Genomic DNA, 20,198 nt, shown 5'->3' with positions numbered 1-20,198 from the left:
CATTGTCCTTGATTTTTATCCATTTAGTTTGATTTTAAGAAAGTTGCCTGCTCAGTTTCTCTGTTCTTTTGTAAAATTTGCATTTTCTAACTTCACAAATCAATACTTTTTATTTGTTGCCAAAGTAACCTCTTAGGCAAGTCTGTTAAATCAATAACTGAAGTCACTGAAAATTGTTCTCCAAGAAAAAGTTACCTCAACTATCAAGGAGAAGTCTCCCAAGGACTGGTGATATTTTAAGTTTTTATATTCCTCTGTCCCTCAAATGGGCAGGACACAAGGTAAAGATAACACAAATAGCATTGAACCAAAAAAATCAAAGAAAAAATATATACTCTAAAGAAACTAATTTTGATATAAAATAAAAGGAATTAAGGAAACGGGAGTTGGGGAGCGGGGTGGACAGGTGAGGTGCTGGACACAAGAGGGGTAGAGAAGAAAGGGAGAAGGACAGGAGGTGATGGGATATGGTGGCTATTCCTCAGGAGAGGAATTTAAAAGGTTAGCATGAACTTGTTGCCAGAACAGTTGGGAGGAAAGATTTATAACTGTGATATAATATCTATTTAATATAGAGTATTCACATTTAAACATAGAACCATATTTATTTTTTAATTCATTTTATATAACAACAAAAATTGCATATCTCACAATTCTGAAAGTTGAGAATTTCAAGATCAAGGCATCAGCAGATTCAATGTCTAGTGAGAACCCACTTCCTGGATCATAGACTGTCTTTTTGCTGTGTCTTCTCACGCTAAGGGATCTCTCTGTTTCAATTTCATAAGAGCACTAATCCCATTCATAAGAACTCTTAGTCCCTCCTGACCTAATCAGGCTCCAGTGTCTCATACCATTACTTTGGGGATTATGTCTCCATCAAATTCCTATGTTGAATTTGGGGGCAACATAAACATGCTGTCTGGCCATTGTAGAGATGTTTGGAGTAGGAAGGGATGAGCACTTCACAGAACATATTCTAACCCCCAAAGAGATGTAATACAACTGTTTCCAAAGCTCCCCTCATCTTTAACCACACCTAAACAGTCTGATCTAGATCCTGGTACAAAAGATGAGAATGCAAAAACCCTCCCCTCTGCTAATGACCCAAGACCACAAGAAGTAACCTGTTGATCAATTGCTTCAGAAATTAACACTCTTAAATATCAAGTATGCCAAGACTCAAATCTTCATTTTTCACATACAAATTTCAGCAGCACTTGGAAAATACTGGCCTGGCCAGTTTGCCCCGTGATTAGAGTGTTGTCCTGCGGACCAAAGGGTTGTGATTGGATTCAAGGGCACATACCTTGGTTGTGAGTTCCATCCCCAGCCCTGGGTGGGGTGCTTCGGCAGGCAACCAACCCATGGGTGTGTGTCTCCCACCTCCCCCTCCACTCTATCTGAAAATCAATGGAAAAAATGCCGTGGTGAGGATTAAAAAACATTCAATAGGTCATTTAATGTAATTATTTGAGGTTATATATATATATATTTTTTTTCTTTTAAAACAGGTTTATTTTCTCCTTACAAAACTAATAGATAGCATGAGCACCCAAGTATTTATCATCTAAAATGATGATGAGTTATGAGGCTTATTTTATTAGGTAAAAGGATAGCATAATCTTACAGAGTGATATGCTAATAATCCTGCCTCCCTGGGGACGTTGCCCGCACCCGCTAAAGTGCTGGAGGAATCCCAAGTTGCTATGGCGACGACTCCTCCGGCCTGTATGTAGCGGTATCAGTGCCCGTCCCCTCTTGCTCTGCCCCGCCTCCAGGCGCGCTGCGGCGCCAATCACTGGCTGGGCGTGTGGGTCTTACTATCCTCACTCCATCCGGGGAGCCAATGGCTGGGACCGCCAGTGATTCGCTTGCGCGAGTCGCACGATGCCGGCAACCATACAGACCAATCACAGCACCGAGGAGGCGGGACGGGAGCCCTCGCAAGCCAATAACAACAGAAAGAGCCGCTTCACACTCCCTCACCCGGGGAGGCGGGTTCCTGCCTGGGCCCCAGCACCAGGTTGAATACGGTGAGCGGCAGTCTCCGTGCGAGCATCCTGGTGAGGAGGCCGGAAGAGAGGCTTGTAGGTAAGGAGGGGGATGTCGGGGATCAGGCCCTGAACTCTGCGGGATTGAGGGGAGCGAGGTCGGGCGTGGATGCGCGCTCAGGGCCGGGTGGGGGCACCCTTACCCAAGGTGAGGGCGGCGAGGGACCGGAGGAAAAATGGTGATGCATCTGGGCTGAGGCTTGTTTCTTGCCCTTTAAGAGTTTACGGTCACCCGGAGACTGGATGTAGACGACAGTTACAGCACACGATGAAAGTTTTACAAAACAGAAGCATTGCAGGGGAGATTAGATCTAGTATGTATGTGCGATGGGGGTAATGGGGTTGGGAAGGGCGTGTAAGAGCAGGTTACTGAAGGATAGGTAGGAGTTGGATAGGAGGCCATCACAGGTAAAGGGCTGCTGTTTCCGTGGGCAGAGAGAGATTAAGCAACAGGAGCAACGAGAAGTCAGATGTCGTGTCGGGGAAGTTTTAAGTGTAGGTTGGAGAGGAGGAGACATGAAGAGTGGACAGGCCTGGCGGGGCCGTTTTTGTTTTGTTTTCATAGCTGAAGGCCTTGGTCTTTTATTCCTAGGGGAGGCACTTTTTTGAACTTTAAGTGTTGTGAGAGGGTTGACTCCCCTGTTTCGATAGATCCTGGCATGTGCCCTAGAAGTCGGGTTTAAAAGGGCAAGCCGGAGGCATGACGAGTCCAAATGAGGGACCTGGTGCAATCTGGGTTTACCTAAGAAGGTAAAGGGTGCGACATTAGCTGACGGTAGTCAGAGAAACTTCGAGGTTTCTCAAAGAACCCACAAGGAACTAAATTTATTTTTTCCGAGGACCTAGTCAGTCTGCTCGGAGCAGGTTTCCAGTCCATCCGGTTGTCCAAGGAGGAGGAAAAGCAAAAGGAAATTCACGATTTCCCTTCCCCTCTCCTCTTTATTTCCTTTCTGTATTTTGCTTTTGTTCAGTTGACAGCAGTTTGCCCATTTTCCTCTCTTGTGTATGGAGAGTAAACTCCGGAATGTTAGTTAAACTAGGTGTCCCTGTATTGAGTGAGAGAGTTTGAAGACTTCTACCTGGTTAGCAGTGATAGGAAAGACTCAGAGCATTCTGGCAGAGATGGCTAAACAGGTGAAGGTGCAGTTCACAAAATCAGGTGTTAAAGGAGGTAGGGAGGGAGTCTCTGGACAGGGTTCTGAGGCGCAGCTGCTGAACTTTGGGATATGTTGAGTTTTATGTGCCTCTGAACTGCCTAATTGGAGCTGGCCTGGATAAATAGAACCTGGAGTTTAGGGGAGAGGGCTGGAAATAGAGATTTTGGATATTAGGAGACTTTAAAAACCGGAAATAGTTAAGAATACTAGAAAAAGGAGTAAGGAAAGCATCATTGGAAACTTTCCAGCCTCAATGCTCAAGTCTTCCTTTCTTAAAAGCTATACCACAAACATACTAAATCAGAAAGTGCTGTATTCTTTCTCATGTCCTGGTTTAGTCTTTGGATCAGAAGTTCCCTCTAATCTAAACATCCTCTTATTCCCCCCACTTCACCCAACTTTACTCTCTTTTAATCTGGTCTCCTCCCATCATGCTCCAGTTCCAGTTTAGATAGTATCGTTTTTCTCTAGAAACTCTTTCTGGTCCTCTGTGTTCTGATAGCACTCTGTGTTTCTAACCCTTTATTGTTCTTACCACATACTTTTATGATAGTCTGGTGAATTCCTTGATTTCCTCACTAGATTTTATGTTTGTGAAGTCAGAGGTGAGAGCAGACGCTAGCACAGTGGCTGCAGCTGGTAGCACAAATTCAGTGAGAGTGAATACATGGGAATTCCAAGAACCAAGGAAGGAAAGTATTTCAAGGAGAGAAGTACCAAATCTTCCAGACTGGTTAAATAAAATGAACTCAAAGAAATGTATGCTGGATGTGGCAGCTAGAAGATCCTTAGTGATTTTAGTAAGAGTAAGTTCAGTGTGGTGATGAGAACAGAAAGCTGACTGTAGTTGCTGGAGACTAAATGGGAAGTGGGAAAAGGAAGACAGCCTGTATAGAATACTCTTTCAGGAGACTTGGGTAAACTGTAGGAATTATTCTCCTCTTACTATAATATTTATTGTGTGCATTATTATGTATGATTAAAGTATAGCTTAATGGATGAGAGCATAAGCTTCTCCACTTAGCATTTTTGTAACTTGGGAAAGTTGCGTGATCTTTCTGAACCTGAGTTTTTCATTTAGAAAATGGGAATATTAAAAGTACCTAGTTCATGAAAGTGTGGTAAGGATTAAAGTCTTTAACATATGGAGGACATGTAGCACACTTAGAATACAGTTCCTGGCACATAGAAAATGCTCAATAACTGATAGCTTCTTAGAATTACTGTGTGTCAGGTCCTGGGCTAAGTGCTTCACATGCATTCTTTCTTGAACTCATTGGAAGAACTGTTATTTTTTTCCCTTTTTCAGCTTTCTTGAGGTGTAATTGACAGATAAAATTATAAGATATTTTAAGTGTACATTGTGGTTATTTGACATTGGGAAAAGACTCCCTCTATCTAGTTACTATTGTTCTTTATATTTTGCAGATGATAAAACAGGCTCAGAGAAATTACATAACTTGCTCAAAGTCACACAGCTAGTGACCTCATGAAAACAGCATTGGAATTACTTTTATTTTGCAATATAGAAGATCTTTGAAGAGATCTTGATATGATTTGGGAGCTAGATTGCAAGTAGTTGAGCAAGTTGTGTGGAAGAGAAGTTTTGAGCTTGGCACGCACAGGGTGTAACACAGTAGTGTCTATGGTATAAGTCATTTGAGAATTAGTCAGACAAAAGAATAAGGATGAAAAGTGAAGTCAGACCTGAGGAAGTTGGCTAAGCTTCCCAATATCCTCTATGAGGAGTAGGATAAGAGGTAAGTTGGGGTGGGAGAGCATTTTAAACACTAATATGAAAGAGTGCTACTGAGGTTTCAAATATTTATTGGTCCGTCCATCATTATTCATAAATCAGGAATAGCAGTGAGCATTTTTAAAAGAGTGATATTCTTCATAAATTTCCCTGCTTTTTTATTGGGTAACTTATTAAGCTTATTTATTTTATAAGTAAACATGCTCCTGAAAAAAACTGTAAGAAGGTATAAAATAACTAAAATTTCCTTCCTCTCCTTCATAAAAACTCCTCATTGTGTGTGCGTAATAGGGGTGTGCACACACCCCCCTAATACCTATTGATCCCTCTTCCTAAAGATCACTACTCTAAATTGTTCCCTGTGGATCCTCCGTTCATTTTCTATATTTGTGTGTGTATGTCTCTATGTACATACATACACATGAAAGTACATAGATAAAATACATTTTTTTATTAAGGTATTATATGTGTACATATCTTACCATTGCCCCCCCCCACCCCACTCCCATACATGCCCACACCCCCCAATGTTTTGCATCCATTGGTTATTCTTATATGCATGCATGTAAGTCCTTCGGTTGATCTCTTGTTTCCCCCACCTCTCCCTAACCTTCCCGCTGTAATTTGACTGTCTGATGTTTTACTGCCTCTGTATCTATCTTTTTCTTCATCAGTTTATAATGGTTTTTATTATCCACAAATGAGTGAGATCATGTGGTATTTTTCTTTCATTGACTGGCTTATTTCACTTAGCATAATGTTCTCCAATTCCATCCAGGTTGCTACAAATGGTAATAATTCCTTCTTTTTTTTATGGCAGCATAGTATTCCATTGTGTAGATGTACCATAGCTTTCTGATCCAGTCATCTGCTGACGGGCACCTAGGTTGTTTCCAAATCTTAGCTATTGTAAATTGTGCTGCTATGAACATAGGGGTGCATATATCCTTTCTGATTGGTGTTTCTAGTTTCTTAGGATATATTCCTAGGAGTGGGATTACTGGGTCAAATGGGAGTTCCATTTTCAGTTTTTTGAGGAAACTCCATACTGTTCTCCACAGTGGCTGTACCAGCCTGCATTCCCACTAGCAGTGCACGAGGGTTCCTTTTTCTCCGCATCCTCGACAGCACTTGTCGTTTGTTGATTTGTTGATGATAGCCATTCTGACAGGTGTGAGATGGTATCGCATTGTCGTTTTGATTTGCATCTCTTGGATAATTAGTGACTTTGAGCATGTTTTCATGTGTCTCTTGGCCTTCCTTCTGTCTTCTTTCAAAAAGATTCTATTTAGGTCCGTTGCCCATTTTTTTACTGGATCATTTATCTTCCTTTTATTAAGTTGTATAAGCTGCCTGTAGATGAGATGTTGGAGATTAAACCTTTATCAGTGATAACATTTGCAAATATGTCCTCCCATACAGTGGGGTTTCTTGTTGTTTTGTTGATGGTTTCTTTTGCTGTGAAAAAGCTTTTTATTTTGATGTAGTCCCATTTGTTTATTTTCTCTTTGGCTTCCATTGCCCTAGGGGCAGTATCAGTGAAGAAGTTCTTTTGGCATATGTCTGAGATTTTTCTGCCTGTAGATTCCTCTAGTATGATAAAATACATATATTTTTTACAAAAACATAAGTGGGGCTCTTGCTATACATATTGTGCAACTTGCTATTTCACTTAATACTTAATCTTTTTAAAAAATAGTTTTTATTGATTTTAGGGAGAGGGAGAGAGAGGAACATCGATCGGCTGCCTCCCACATATACACTCATACCAGGGATGGAGCCTGCAACTTGGCATGTGCCCTGACTGGGAATCAAACCAGTGGCCTTTTGGTGCATGGGATGTTTCTCAACCAACAGAGCCACTTTGGCCAAGGCTTAACACTGACTCTTAGATATCTTTCTATGTAGAACGTAAAGATCTTTCTTTTAAGTGGCTGTATAGTGCTCTATGGAAGGATTTAGAATTTATTAACTTATTTCTTGTTGGTGGACTTGTTTTTATTTTGTTACTTTTCTCTTTGTTTTTGCTATTACAGTCAGCACTTCCTCAGCCTTCGTGTACCAGTCTTTGTACACTTGAGTGAGAAACTTGCTGAGTCAAAGGGTGTATTCATTTTGAATTGTGATAGATACTATGATTTTTTTCCCCCCACTCCATCACCAATGTGTAATGATGCCTGTTTTTCAAATTATTATCCTCACCACTACTGGGTACTGAGCCCTATTTACCATAAAGATTTTTGTTGTAGGGTACATTTCCTTATTTGAGTCCAATTGAACTGCTTGTTTGTTTAGTGAGCATTTGCATTTACTCTTCTGTGAACCAGTGTTAATGGCCGTTGACTTTTCCTTATAGCCCTTTGTCATAAGTGGTAGAGATATTTTTCGAATATGTCATTTGATCTTTGACTTTATTTATAACTAGAGGCCCGATGCATGAAATGGTGCAAAAATAGGCCTTCCTTCCCCCGGCTGCCGGCACTGGCTTCCCTCTGGCACCGGGACCTGGGCTTCCCTCCAGCCGCCAGCAGGCACCTGGGATCCAGGCTTCCCTCCCAGCCCCGGCTTCATCCAGAAGGTCATATGGTCTAATTAGCATATTATGCTTTTATTATTATAGGTTATCTTCTTCTTCCTCAATCAGAAGTAAATTTTGTGTAGTCATATTTGGCAGGCTTTTTCTTTATAGGTTCTTTTGGTGTTAAGTGACACTTTTAAACTCCCCACTGAAATGACAAGTTTTTCCATGGAGACCACACTGACAAGCCTCTTTAAGGATAGCTTGAAATTCTAAGGATAGCTTGAAATTCGTTATCCACTGTTGTTCTCTTTGATCCTACTCTGGAAAGTTAACATGTGGCTTTTAAAGCAGTATCTACAAATGGAGGTGGTGATGACATCCAGTAAGCTTTTTTTTTTAACTACATGTTTAGGACCTGAGAAATTAGTGATAGTAATTGTTATTTTTAAAATTATTTGAAGATGTATTTTGAAAACTACTTTCTTAGAATTGTTTAATTTGCTTATTTATTTATGTACTTATTTATATTTACAGAATTAAAAGGCCGTGTGCAGAGATTTGAAAAATGGCAACAAATGAAAGTGTCAGCATCTTTAGTTCAGCATCCTTGGCTGTGGAGTATGTAGATTCACTTTTACCTGAGAATCCTCTGCAAGAACCATTTAAGAATGCTTGGAACTATATGTTGGACAATTACACAAAGTTCCAGATAGCAACATGGGGATCCCTGATAGTTCACGAGGCCCTTTATTTCTTGTTCTGTTTACCTGGGTTTTTGTTTCAATTTATACCTTACATGAAAAAGTACAAAATTCAAAAGGTGAGTATGATGGACTTGCAATGGAATATTATCATTAGTGTTGAATATTTTTTAAAGTAATTGTAACTTTATTTTGAGAGACTCTAGATCAGGTCTGTCAATAGAAATATAATTAAGCCACATATGAAATTTAAAATTTTCTATTATAATACATGAAAAGGTAAAAAGAAATAGGAAAATTAACTTTAAAATATATTTTACTTAACCCAGTACATCTAAACTATTATTATTTCAACAAGTAATCAGAATTAAAAAGTACTTAATGAGTTGATAGCTCCCAGGAAAGAATCTGGACCAGCTTATTAGAGAAAGGATTTATCAGTGCTTGGTGAACCCATGATAGTTTCTAATGCTTACTGTTTACTTTTCTAAAAAGTCATGCCAGGCCCTGGCCAGGTAGTTCAATTGGGTTAGACCAGTGGTCGGCAAACCCATTAGTCAACAGAGCCAAATATCAACAGTACAACGATTGAAATTTCTTTTCTTTTTTTTAAAATATATTTTATTGATTTTTACAGAGAGGAAGGGAGAGGGATAGAGAGCCAGAAACATCGATGAGAGAGTAACATCGATCAGCTGCCTCCTGCACACCCGCCACTGGGGATGTGCCCGCAACCAAGGTACATGCCCTTGACTGGAATCGAACCTGGGACCCTTCAGTCCACAGGCCGACACTCTATCCACTGAGCCAAACCAGTTAGGGCTGAAATTTCTTTTGAGAGCCAAATTTTTGAAACTTAAACTTCTTCTAACACCACTTCTTCAAAATAGACTCGCCCAGGCCGTGGTATTTTGTGGAACAGCCACACTCAAGGGGCCAAAGAGCCGCATGTGGCTCGCGAGCCGCAGTTTGTCGACCACTGGGTTAGAGCATTGTCCCAATATGCCATGCCAAGGGGTTTTGATCTCAGGTCAGAGTACATACAGGAAGCAACATGAATGCATAAATAAGTGGAACAACAAGTCACTGTTTCTCAAAAAAAAAAAAAAAAAAAAATCATGCCAAACTATTCTTAAGGGCACACATAGCCTTGGTAGAGAGTAGGTATGTTGAGAGTGTTTATTTATCCATAGAGACAAATTTGCACTCACTGAGTCTGTGTGGGTTGGCAGTCAGTGCACACATTGTCTCTCACAGTCTCCGTTTCATTGCCTCTGCCAGTGAGTCTTACTTTAAGCCAGTACTGGTATTGATCTTCTCTGGGGATAAGTACAAGGGGTCAGGTGCCCGTGGACTCCAAGCCAAAGGAGAGAACAACAAAAGTAAAAGGGGGAGGGAATAAAAAGGAATGTGGCCCAAGAGAGAGTATCCTGTTACCCTAAATTGAGGACACAGAAGTTCCAAAATGCTTTTTATAAAATGTCCTGCCTTGAAAGGGAGGATTCAGTTTGGATGTCTTAAGTTCGTTCTCATGGGTGTTGACTCAGGCTGCCCTTTATCACCCATTGCTTTGTTCATATGGCTGATTCATTATATCCCTGTATAGTTGAATCTTTGGTCAGAGGTGTTAACCTTTTCAAAGAGAGGAAAACCTTTTCCGGTCATTGTTTTATGATTGGTTTGAAAGTAAAATATGGCCAAAGAAAGGATAAGCAATCATCTACAGTAGTTGGTTACTGGTAGTTACTTATAAACAGAGATTAAAAGGCTGGGTAGTGTGGCCTCAAGTCTGTCCTCAGCATTTCTTTAAGTTTTACAACCAAAAAGCTTTGAGCTTTTTTGATACTAAAATAAATTGAAAAGGTAAATTGGTACAAATTCTCACAATGTGCAGGGATTTAAAAACAAGTTTTAAAAAAATCACTGCAAGTTCCTTACAGTTTTAAGAATTTTGAAGGCAGATACCCTGAAACATTGAGGGTACAGGAAGAAGTTGCTATTGGTGATGAGACAGCACTAAAGACTTTCTGCTTTCAAAGAGAATAGTGTGACAGTTAATTCACATGTGTGCTAATGAGGGGGAAATTTTATAGGAATAAACAAGTAATAAAATGTACCTTGTAGGATCTATTTCTTTTTACAAAGTCACACATTTTAATAATTCCCTAGGAATTTTCCTCACGCAGATATACACACACACACACACACACACACACACACACACACACACACACACTAGTGGCCCAATGCACGAAATTCATGTATGGGGGGCGGGGTGTCTCTCAGCCCAGCCTGTACCCTCTCCAATCTGGAATCCCTCGGGGGATGTACAGAGTAACCCTAAACCGGCAGTCGGACATCCCTTTTGCAATCCGGAACCGCTAACTCCTAACCACTCACCTGCCTGATTGCCCCCAACTGTGCCCCCCTGCTGGCCTGCTCACCCCCAACTGCCGCACCCTGCCAGCCTGTTCGCCCCCAACTATCCCTCACTGCTGGCCTGATTGCCCCCAGATGCCACCCCCCCCCCCCCCCGTGCTGGTCAGCTTGCCCCCATTTGCCCCCCCACCAGCCTGCTCGCCCCCCACTGCCCTCCCCGCTGGCCTGTTCGCCCCCAACTGCCCCCTCTGCCCTGCTCACCCTCAACTGCCCCCCCTCCCCACCAGCCTGATCACCCCTAACAGCCTGTGCCTTGGCCCCACCACCATGGCTTTGTCTGGAAGGATGCCCAGAAGGTCTCCCAGTCTAATTAACATATTATTTTATTAGTATAGATACTACTATATATATGTATACACATACTAAAGATATTCTTCCTGAAGTCCATGGCCTAATAATGATATATTTTCATATTAGGGTGCAGTTATATATAAAGTACTATATGGTAAACTCTGATATTCCACCAGGTGTGAGTTTTTGATTAACTATCTTTTAAAGAAATTTGTGTATACTTTAAACAGTATAGTGAGTGATTTTATAGTTATAGTTGATTAATTTTTGTGTTAATTTCTGTACTACATAGGTATCAGATTCTAGTTAGGATATTAAGTCTGTTAAACGTAGTTTCTATGGGAAACAGTGCCATTGCAGGCCCAAGCCGGAATCTCCCATTTATTTTGCCCCCAGTCACAGACTGAAAGTTTGGAGGAGTAGGGTGATAATGTTCAGAATAGAAATAGACAATCATAAATGATGTTATCTAATTTACTCATTTTATTGTTAATAAAACTGACTTATAACTGGTTAGTGGTGGCCCTGAGATTAGAGACCACCCAGCTCTCTGAATTTCTGGATTGCTTCTCAATTTAATGCTTTTCCTTTTTTTTTTTTGGTCAAGGAAGATAACTCTTAAAGAATTTCAAGAATAGAACTGGAGACCTAGATTTTAGTTAGTCCCAGTTCCTATATCATTCTGGGCAAGGTAGTGGACCTCTTTGAGCTTCTGCTGAACAATATTTCCCATACTTGAGATATTGTGGTTCAGTTGAAAAAAATGCCATCAGCAGCTTTCTGAATTTTTAAGTAAGGACATTTAAAACAAAGTAGTAACTATTAGCATCACCTTTTTATAAAACCAAAAACAATTTTCCTTTGTAAGTGTAGCCCATTAAATTGAATAAATTTCGTTTAAAATATGAGTTGCTATGTGAGTAGGTATCGTGATGAGATTTAAATGAACATTTTACTACATTATCTCACTCATTTTGACTTTAATCTTGGAACTTCTGTGGGCAGTTACACTCCATTGGAAACCACTGGACACATCTCTGAAGTTCTTCCAGCTCAGAGAGTTTATAATTCTGTTATTGTATACAAACAAATGCACTAATTTTTTGGAATGAAAACTGCCAAATGTCTGGAAGCATCAATTTGCCTGTGTAATAATGGCTTTCAATGCTGCTGATACAATTGCTTCAATAGTTGGAAGACCCAACCATAATCTTTGCATAACACATTTCTTTTCTGACATTTCTGATATGAGAAGTGAATGATCTGTGGGCAGGGAAGACTGGAAAGTTATTCATTCTGTGATGCTCCTTAGGTTTGAGATCTTTTGTTCATTATTCATGGGTTTGTTTATTCACAACTTCTTCACCTAAATTGGTGATGGTAGTTGTCAAGAATTTAGAAGGAAGGATGTTGTGATTCCTGGGCTTTAGTTACTGTAACATAGTAACTATAATATAGAATTCACAAAACAGAATTAAGCAACAGAATTAATGTCTCATTAACCATTAGAGAAAAAATTAGGAATTTACTTCTGGATACCAGGCTAACCTACTGATAACAGATTAACACTAAATATTTGTGCTTTTTCTCCATAGGATAAACCAGAAACATGGGAAAACCAATGGAAATGCTTTAAAGTACTTCTCTTTAATCACTTTTGTATCCAGCTTCCTTTGATTTGTGGAACTTATTATTTTACAGAGTATTTCAACATTCCTTATGGGTGGGAAAGAATGCCAAGATGGTATGTAGATATAAACAATACTTTAATATGTAAAGATTTGATTTGTTTGCTCAGTCACGGTTTGCTGTCCAATTAAAATATCCTTAATGTTTACCTTTTTTCTTTATTTGTTTAATGTTTGTTTGTTCTAAACTTTGGAAGTAAATAAAATGGAGAAAAGTAAATCATAGTAGAAACTTAGAATATTACCATTTTTAGGTCTTTCTCTTCTAGTATTTTAGTGCAATACTTTATTTGAAGGTGCTTATACTAAGAAAAAAATTACATTTTAAGTCTAAAGTGAATGAAAACATTGAGAATAGTTTGAGAGGTTTATAAAAAAATGTGTTGCCCAGCCGGTGTGGCTCAGTGGTTGAGTGTTGACCCATGAACCAGGAGGTCACGGTTCAATTCCCGGTCAGGTTGTGGGCTTGATCCCCAGTGGGGGCATGCAGGAGGCAGCCTATCGTTGATTCTCTGGGTATGAATATTGTTTCTTAATTGATTTTATACCTGTGATTTTTTTTTTTTTTTGAATGAGTTAGAATTGATATAGTGGCCAGTCTGTTCTGTTCAACTCTTCTTCTGGGTGGTATAATATAGCCACCTTGTGTCTAAACACTTGAGAATTTATTTATCAATATATCCAATTAGGTCAAACTGTAAAGTAGGTAATTGGTTTCATGTATATCTCAAGCAATGATCCCAAGTAAAAGTCTAGATTGTACTTCATACTCATGATAGTGTTTTCATCTTATAGGTATATGCTTTTGGCAAGATGTTTTGGTTGTGCGGTGATTGAAGATACCTGGCACTATTTCCTACACAGGCTCTTACACCACAAAAAAATATATAAGTATATTCATAAAGTTCATCATGAGTTTCAGGTATGTTAGGATTATATTTAATACTTTTTTCTATTAGAGGCAAAATGTCATAGTGCGCGCATGGGGTTAGAAAATCATATACTTGACAAAGTGTTCCCCTTGATATTTCCAGTACCTACCTGGCACCATACATAATTATTATAATATTATTAACTATATTTCTTAGACTGTACTTTATATATCCATGACTATTTTGTAACTACCAATCTGTATTCTTCAATCTCTTCACCTTTTCACCCAGTTCCACAACCTCCATCCCCTCTGGCAACCAGCAGTCTGTTCTCTGTATTTAAGAGCCTTAAAAATAGTGACTTTTTTTTTTTTTAAATCAAAACTTCTTTTGACGTAGATTTGTCAAACTGGTTCTATTATGTTCTACATTGGTATGCTAAATCAACTATTCCTTTCTTTTTTTTTTTTTTTGGTTAATCCTTACCCAAGGATATTTTCCCATTGATTTTTAGAGAGAGTGGAAGACAGAGGGAGAGACAGAGAGAAACATCGGTGTGAGAGAAACACACTGATTGGTTGCCTCCCACACAAGCCATGACTAGGGCCCGGGCCGGGGAGGAGCCTACAAATGAGGCACATGCCCTAGACTGGAATTGAACCCGGGACCCTTCGGTCCTCAGGTTGACACTCTATCCACTGAGCCAAACCAGCTAGGGCAAGTATTCCTTTCTGGATACAAATTCAAATGCATAAACCAAAATTAGAGTTCAAGTCAATGTTTAATGCTTTTATCTTAAACCATCAAAGACATTAAGTAATTTTTAAGGGCATCCCTACTAGACCTTTTGATGTTTGGTAGGAACTAAATTTTTTTTAAATTGAGAATTATTGTTATTGTTTACATATGTATGGCTAGATATACTATTTTATATATAGAAACAATATATTTATAAAACTATATTCATAAATAAATTAGAATATATATACACGAGTTCTCCAGAGAAAAAGAAAGAATAGGAAATACACATACACATTCAGATTGTGGGGGCTGGCAAGTCTGAAATCTACAGGGAGACCACAGGCTGGAAATTGAGGTAGAGTTGTTGTTCCAGTCTTATATCTGAATTCCACAGGGCAGCAGGCTAGGAACTCAAGCAGAGTTTCTGTATTGCAGTCTTGAGAACTCCTTCCTCCGAAACCTTAAGTATTTGTTTCTAAGGCAGTGGTTCTCAACCTTTCTAATGCCGCGACCCTTTAATACAGTTCCTCATGTCATGGTGACCCCCAACTATAAAATTATTTTCGTTGCTACTTCATAACTGTAATTTTGCTACTGTTATGAATCATAATGTAAATATCTGTGTTTTCCGATGGTCTTAGGCGGCGACCCTGCTAGCGGTTCTCAACCTGTGGGTTGGGACCCACAGGTTGAGAACTGCTGTTATAGAGCCTAATACCATCGGAAAACACAGAGATTTACATTACGATTCATAACAGTAGCAAAATTACAGTTATGAAGTAGCAATGAAAATAATTTCATAGTTGGGGGTCACCACAACATGAGGAACTGTACTGTATTAAAGGGTCGCAGCATTAGAAAGGTTGAGAACCACTGTTCTAAGGCCTTCAACTGGTTAGATGAAAGGTAATCTGATTTAAATGTTAGCCACATCTAAAAAATACCTTCACAGCAACATCCAGATTGATTGCCCAAGCAACTGGGCACTATAGCCAAGCTGATGTATAACATTAACCATCACAATATATTAAGGAATTGTTCTTTATTTTAGGCTCCATTTGGAATGGAAGCTGAATATGCACATCCCCTGGAAACCCTAATTCTTGGAACTGGGTTTTTCATTGGAATCATGCTTTTATGTGATCATGTAATTCTTCTCTGGGCATGGGTGACCGTTCGTTTGATAGAAACTATTGATGTCCACAGGTGAGCTCTAGTTTCTGTTCTGGCATGAGGTATCATAAAATGTCTTTATTTTCATGGTCATAAGATTATATTTAAGTAGGCTAATAGAAGTTAATCTTGTTAATATTGCTATTTTTTAAGAAAACAAGAAACATAATCATTGGTTAGATTTTTTTATATCCCTGTCTGTGGCTGTGGTCATTTTTACAGGGAGAATAAGTTCTTTTGGTTAAACAAAATGAAATTTTGATGGGTACTTCAAAGCTGCCCTTTAAAAGGGTCCCTGTTCACATTCCCAGCAGAAATATATAAGAATTCTTTTCCACCCTCAACACCCTTCCAAGCCTGGGCAGTACAGTCTTTTTTCATGCTTGTCAGTAAGAGAGCAAAGAGCTTTCAGTGCTATGTTGGTGTGTATTTCTCCAGGGACCCATGAGGCTGTGCATCAGCTTGTGTGCTTATTGACCAATAGTATTTTTTCTTCTTTGAGTTACTTTTTTATGTCCTTTTGCTATTTTTCTGTTATATGTCTTAAAACTTATTGGTTTGTGTAAGCTTTATTGGCTATATATGTTCTAAATATTTCTCTGCGTCTGTCATTTGAATTTTAACTTCTGATGATTCTTTACTAGTTTTTAATTTTCCTGTGGTAAAATGAGTCATTTTTATGACCCTTGAGTTTCACACCTTGCTTAGGTCTTCCTGAAACACTCTTCAACTGAAACTATTTGTGTGGTTTTTTTAAAGATTTGGTTAAATACCATAATTCAGGATTAGCAATTCCTTTATCCTTCTGTAATGAATCTAAGCCTCTTATTTGAAAAAAAACATTGAATCATTTAGCCTTCACTGAATAAGAATATTTCTAGTCTCACTGCCTAACACTGATGAAATCACTACTTTTAATATTATTTCACCTTTTTTCTATCAATTGGAAGATATTTTGTGGTAAGTTATTTATATTTAATGCCTTTTAATATGCCTAATATTCTAATATTTTATTATTTTAAAATTCTACATTTATTGCATTTTGACCTGGGACTTATTACTATATCCATGAAAGCAGAATATTAAATTCTAAGAATTATTTTTAAACCACTAAATTAGCAAAGCAATGCTTCTAATTCTAGGCAGAGAATATTCTTCTGTAGATAAATTATGAGTGATGTCTCTTACATTCTTTCTTTCCTTTCATTGTTCTTTTCTCTCTTCTTCCCTCTCAGCCTTCTAAAGAGAGAGAGAGAGATTGGGGTGATTTGGACTGGTATAATTCTGTCAGATTTCAGATATATATTAGGAAAAAAGAGGATATGATATTCTTTTAAAATCACATGTGTCCCTCCAACTACAGAAAGCACATTCGTATTTTCATTAATTCTGGTACATTTAATTCCAACTTGTCATTGACTAAAGTAAAAGAAGTTGTAATAGTGATTCGCAGGTCCATCAAGCATAGATTTGATATTGATTTCATATAATTTTCCCCCAAAGGCTATGGTAAGAAAGCTCCTCCTCTAAAACAGAAAAGAAAAAGAATTCATGAAAAATCTGTTCATTACTATAATGCCTCTCTTTCATCTCCTGATAACATATAATTTCCATATTTTTTTTTTTACATTTAAAAAATTTTCTTAGTGTTTTCTAGAATTTGTACTATTTTCTGTTGTTTGTGTCTTTTGTAAACATGTCAGAAATAAAGTGACCTAGGTAAAGTGGAATGTTGTTTGAATTAGTTAACAAACGTATGACTATCAATGAAAGTGCCAATTATTGCTTCATAATCTTTATTATTTTTATTGCAGTGGTTATGATATTCCTCTCAACCCTTTAAACCTCATCCCTTTCTATGCTGGCTCTCGGCATCATGACTTTCACCACATGAACTTCATTGGAAACTATGCTTCAACATTCACATGGTGGGACAGAATTTTTGGAACAGACACTCAATTTGTTGCCTACACTGAAAAGATGAAGATTGGGAAAAAGACTGAATAAATATTTATGTAAATCTTCCTGAAGATATAAATCTTCCTGAATTAAAACTAGTAGCTAACATTGCTTCCGGGGAGCAGAAATAAACATGTGTCTTGGCCGCTGAGTGATTTTAAAAATTAACAACCTTTATCTTCCTAGTGGGAACTTTTTCTACTTTCCGTTCCAGTTCTGTATGTGTAGGAATAAGTAAGGAAGTTTTAAAGGCCATGTTGTTAACCTTACAAAAAGGTTTTAAGTACTAGAAGAAGTATTAACCTATGTCTTTTCCCAGTTACACCATAGGCCTGAAGTGAAAATAGCTCTTTAAATGTTTTAAATATATAGAGACCACTTCAAAAACAATTAATAGTGGATGTTGGCCTTATATTGAACTTGTGACATTTTTTAGAGTTTGCCTAAAGATCAACATATCATAGGTTGAATGACATCGATTGATACAATTTGAATGAGGTTGCAAAATTAGGACTACCCAGCACCAAGAATTTACAATCTTCTCTGGAGCTGACCAGTTTGAGGTGATTTTCTTTCTTTTAGAAGGCCTTTTGGATTCCAATGTACTACTGGCCTCTGTAAATTAGGGTATTTCTGAATTGATGTATATGGAATATTTTCGTCTAAAGGTTTTCATGCTTCTTGAATTTTTTAAAAAAATGAAACTTTATTTCTGCTCTTTACCCTTTAATTTTTGTAAATCAGGTTTTTATTATACTTAAAGCTGTATCTTGAAACTTTGTGAACTGACTTGTATTTGCACTTTGAGCTATTAAAATAAATGTCTGTTTTTTGTCTGATTACCTGGTTTCCAGTTTTGAACATCAGCTGTCACTTCTTATTTTATTCTTATAAGGAAAAGCACAGAGATTGTTAAATTATTGTTTTGCAATAAAAGGAATGATTTTATTTTTTGTTTAAGTGTTTTATTTGCTAAACTTTTCTTTATAGTTTCAATATGTATTTATCGGACTGTGTGTTGTGGGAAATTCCATTTACCTGTTTCAGTAGAGGGTATTGAAGCAGTTTTTTTCTGTACTTAGAAAATGTATGGAAGAATAGAGCTAAACTTTTTAGGGCTGACTTAATCTCACTTATGTAGATTCTAACTTAAAAGTTGATAATTCTATTTTTCTGGTAAGTTCCTTTTCCCTTTATTTATTTATTTATTTATTTTTATTTTATTAATCCTCACCTGAGGATACTGATTTTAAGGAGAGTAGAAGAGAGGGAAAAACAGAAAGACATCCATGTGAGAGAAACACATCTATTGGTTGCCTCCTGCATGAGCCCGGACCAGGGACTGAGCCTGCAACTGAGGTATGTGCCCTTGACCGGAATTGAACCCGGAACCCTTTGGGCTGCAGTCTGATGCTCTATCCACTGAGCCAAACCGGCTAGGGCTCCCTTTTTGAAAGGAAGCAAAATAGTTAAGAGGAAACCAGCTTTAGCCGGTTTGGCTCAGTAGATACAGTGTCAGCCTGCGGACTGAAGGGTCCCAAGTTCGATTTTCTGTCAAGGGCACATGCCCAGGTTGTGGGCTCGATCCCCGGTAGGGGGTGTGCAGGAGGCAGCCGGTCCATGATTCTCATCATGGATGCTTCTATCTCCCTCTCACTTCCTCTCTGAAATCAATAAAAATAAAAAGAAGGAAACATCCTAATAGGAAGAGATACTTAGTCAAGAGCCTATTAGCCTTAAATGAACTTTGAAGTTTCCAAGTTCAAATGAATTGCTGAGGAGGAAAGAATTTGCAAATGTGATTGGGAAGCCATTTTAGATGATCAGGCAGCAAGTTAGTCATTTCAGACTTAGTCTTTTTCTGTAGGTTGGATTCAGGTTCAGTTTCTCCAGAGAGTTACCTTCCTATATCTGGGGAAGAATATGCCCAGATGCCATCAATTCTGGGAATCAAGCATGGAAAGGTGGCTTAAGATTCCCCAGTTTAGTAGGTTCCCTTTCACAGAATCCCTCTGTTTTCAGATTTATGCCCACCTCACCCAGGGCTTTCCCAGTATCTGAAGAGTCCTGAGCCTCTTCTGTTCAATTTCTCTACAGAATAAATCTGATGCCATGGGAGGGGTGACGGACCATACAGATTAGGGGAAGGGACCTGTGACCTGAAGACTATAGTTTTGAATGAGATTGCAGTGCTGGTTTTCAGTATTTTTCAATACCGTGTCAAATTTTTAATTGAAGTGCATTTTACAAACGGAAAGGCACACAGATTGAGGAATGATCACAACCATGTAATTACTACCTGGATCAAAAACTTGGGTACCTCCTTTATCAGTTTTGACTAGGAATATAGTTTTCCACTTTGGACCAGGAATAGTTAAATTACTGAACCCAGATTATCCTGACTAATAAATTTTTCATGTAGTGACATGAGGCTTTGCCTGTGACGATGCCACTGAAGGCAAGCTTAGTCAAATTTATGATTACGGTAAAGAAGATTTCTTTTACATGACAATTCAACAAATGTTTTGTCTTCATTTAAAGTTCAGCTGCACAAATGGAGGGTGATTGTTACTGGCCTGAATTAAAGCAAAATATGTGAAAAACTGAAGAATTTTAGTAGACTGCTAATACCCAAAAGTTTATAGACAATCTTAGGCTGAATTATTGGCAAACGTAAATTGCAAAGAAGTTAATGGTCTCATTTTACTCTGCTTTGGTTGACTGCACATGGAAAAGCATATTATGTTTTCTATGTCATATTTTGACTATTTAAAATAACCAGGAATGGTTTAAAATCTAGCAATGATACACAAAATAGTTTAAGTAAATATAGAGGTCTAGTGTAG

The 20,198-nt window shown here is 38.3% G+C and overlaps 1 protein-coding gene across 1 annotated transcript; it reads left to right on the top strand.

Annotated features, from left to right (window-relative positions):
* The first annotated feature begins 1,925 nt into the window (after positions 1-1,925).
* MSMO1 (methylsterol monooxygenase 1) lies at positions 1,926-18,300 on the top strand. Its single transcript, XM_080675082.1, has 6 exons — positions 1,926-2,094; positions 8,023-8,308; positions 12,515-12,663; positions 13,403-13,529; positions 15,272-15,426; positions 17,208-18,300. The coding sequence occupies exons 2-6, from the start codon at positions 8,054-8,056 to the stop codon at positions 17,398-17,400; spliced, it is 879 nt and encodes a 292-aa protein (XP_080531208.1). The 5' UTR covers positions 1,926-2,094; positions 8,023-8,053; the 3' UTR covers positions 17,401-18,300.
* The last annotated feature ends 1,898 nt before the right edge of the window (positions 18,301-20,198 follow it).

The sequence above is a fragment of the Plecotus auritus genome (assembly GCF_963455305.1).
Source record: "Plecotus auritus genome assembly, chromosome: 6".
NCBI lineage: Eukaryota > Metazoa > Chordata > Mammalia > Chiroptera > Vespertilionidae > Plecotus > Plecotus auritus.
This window is presented reverse-complemented; position numbering and strand designations above follow the sequence as displayed.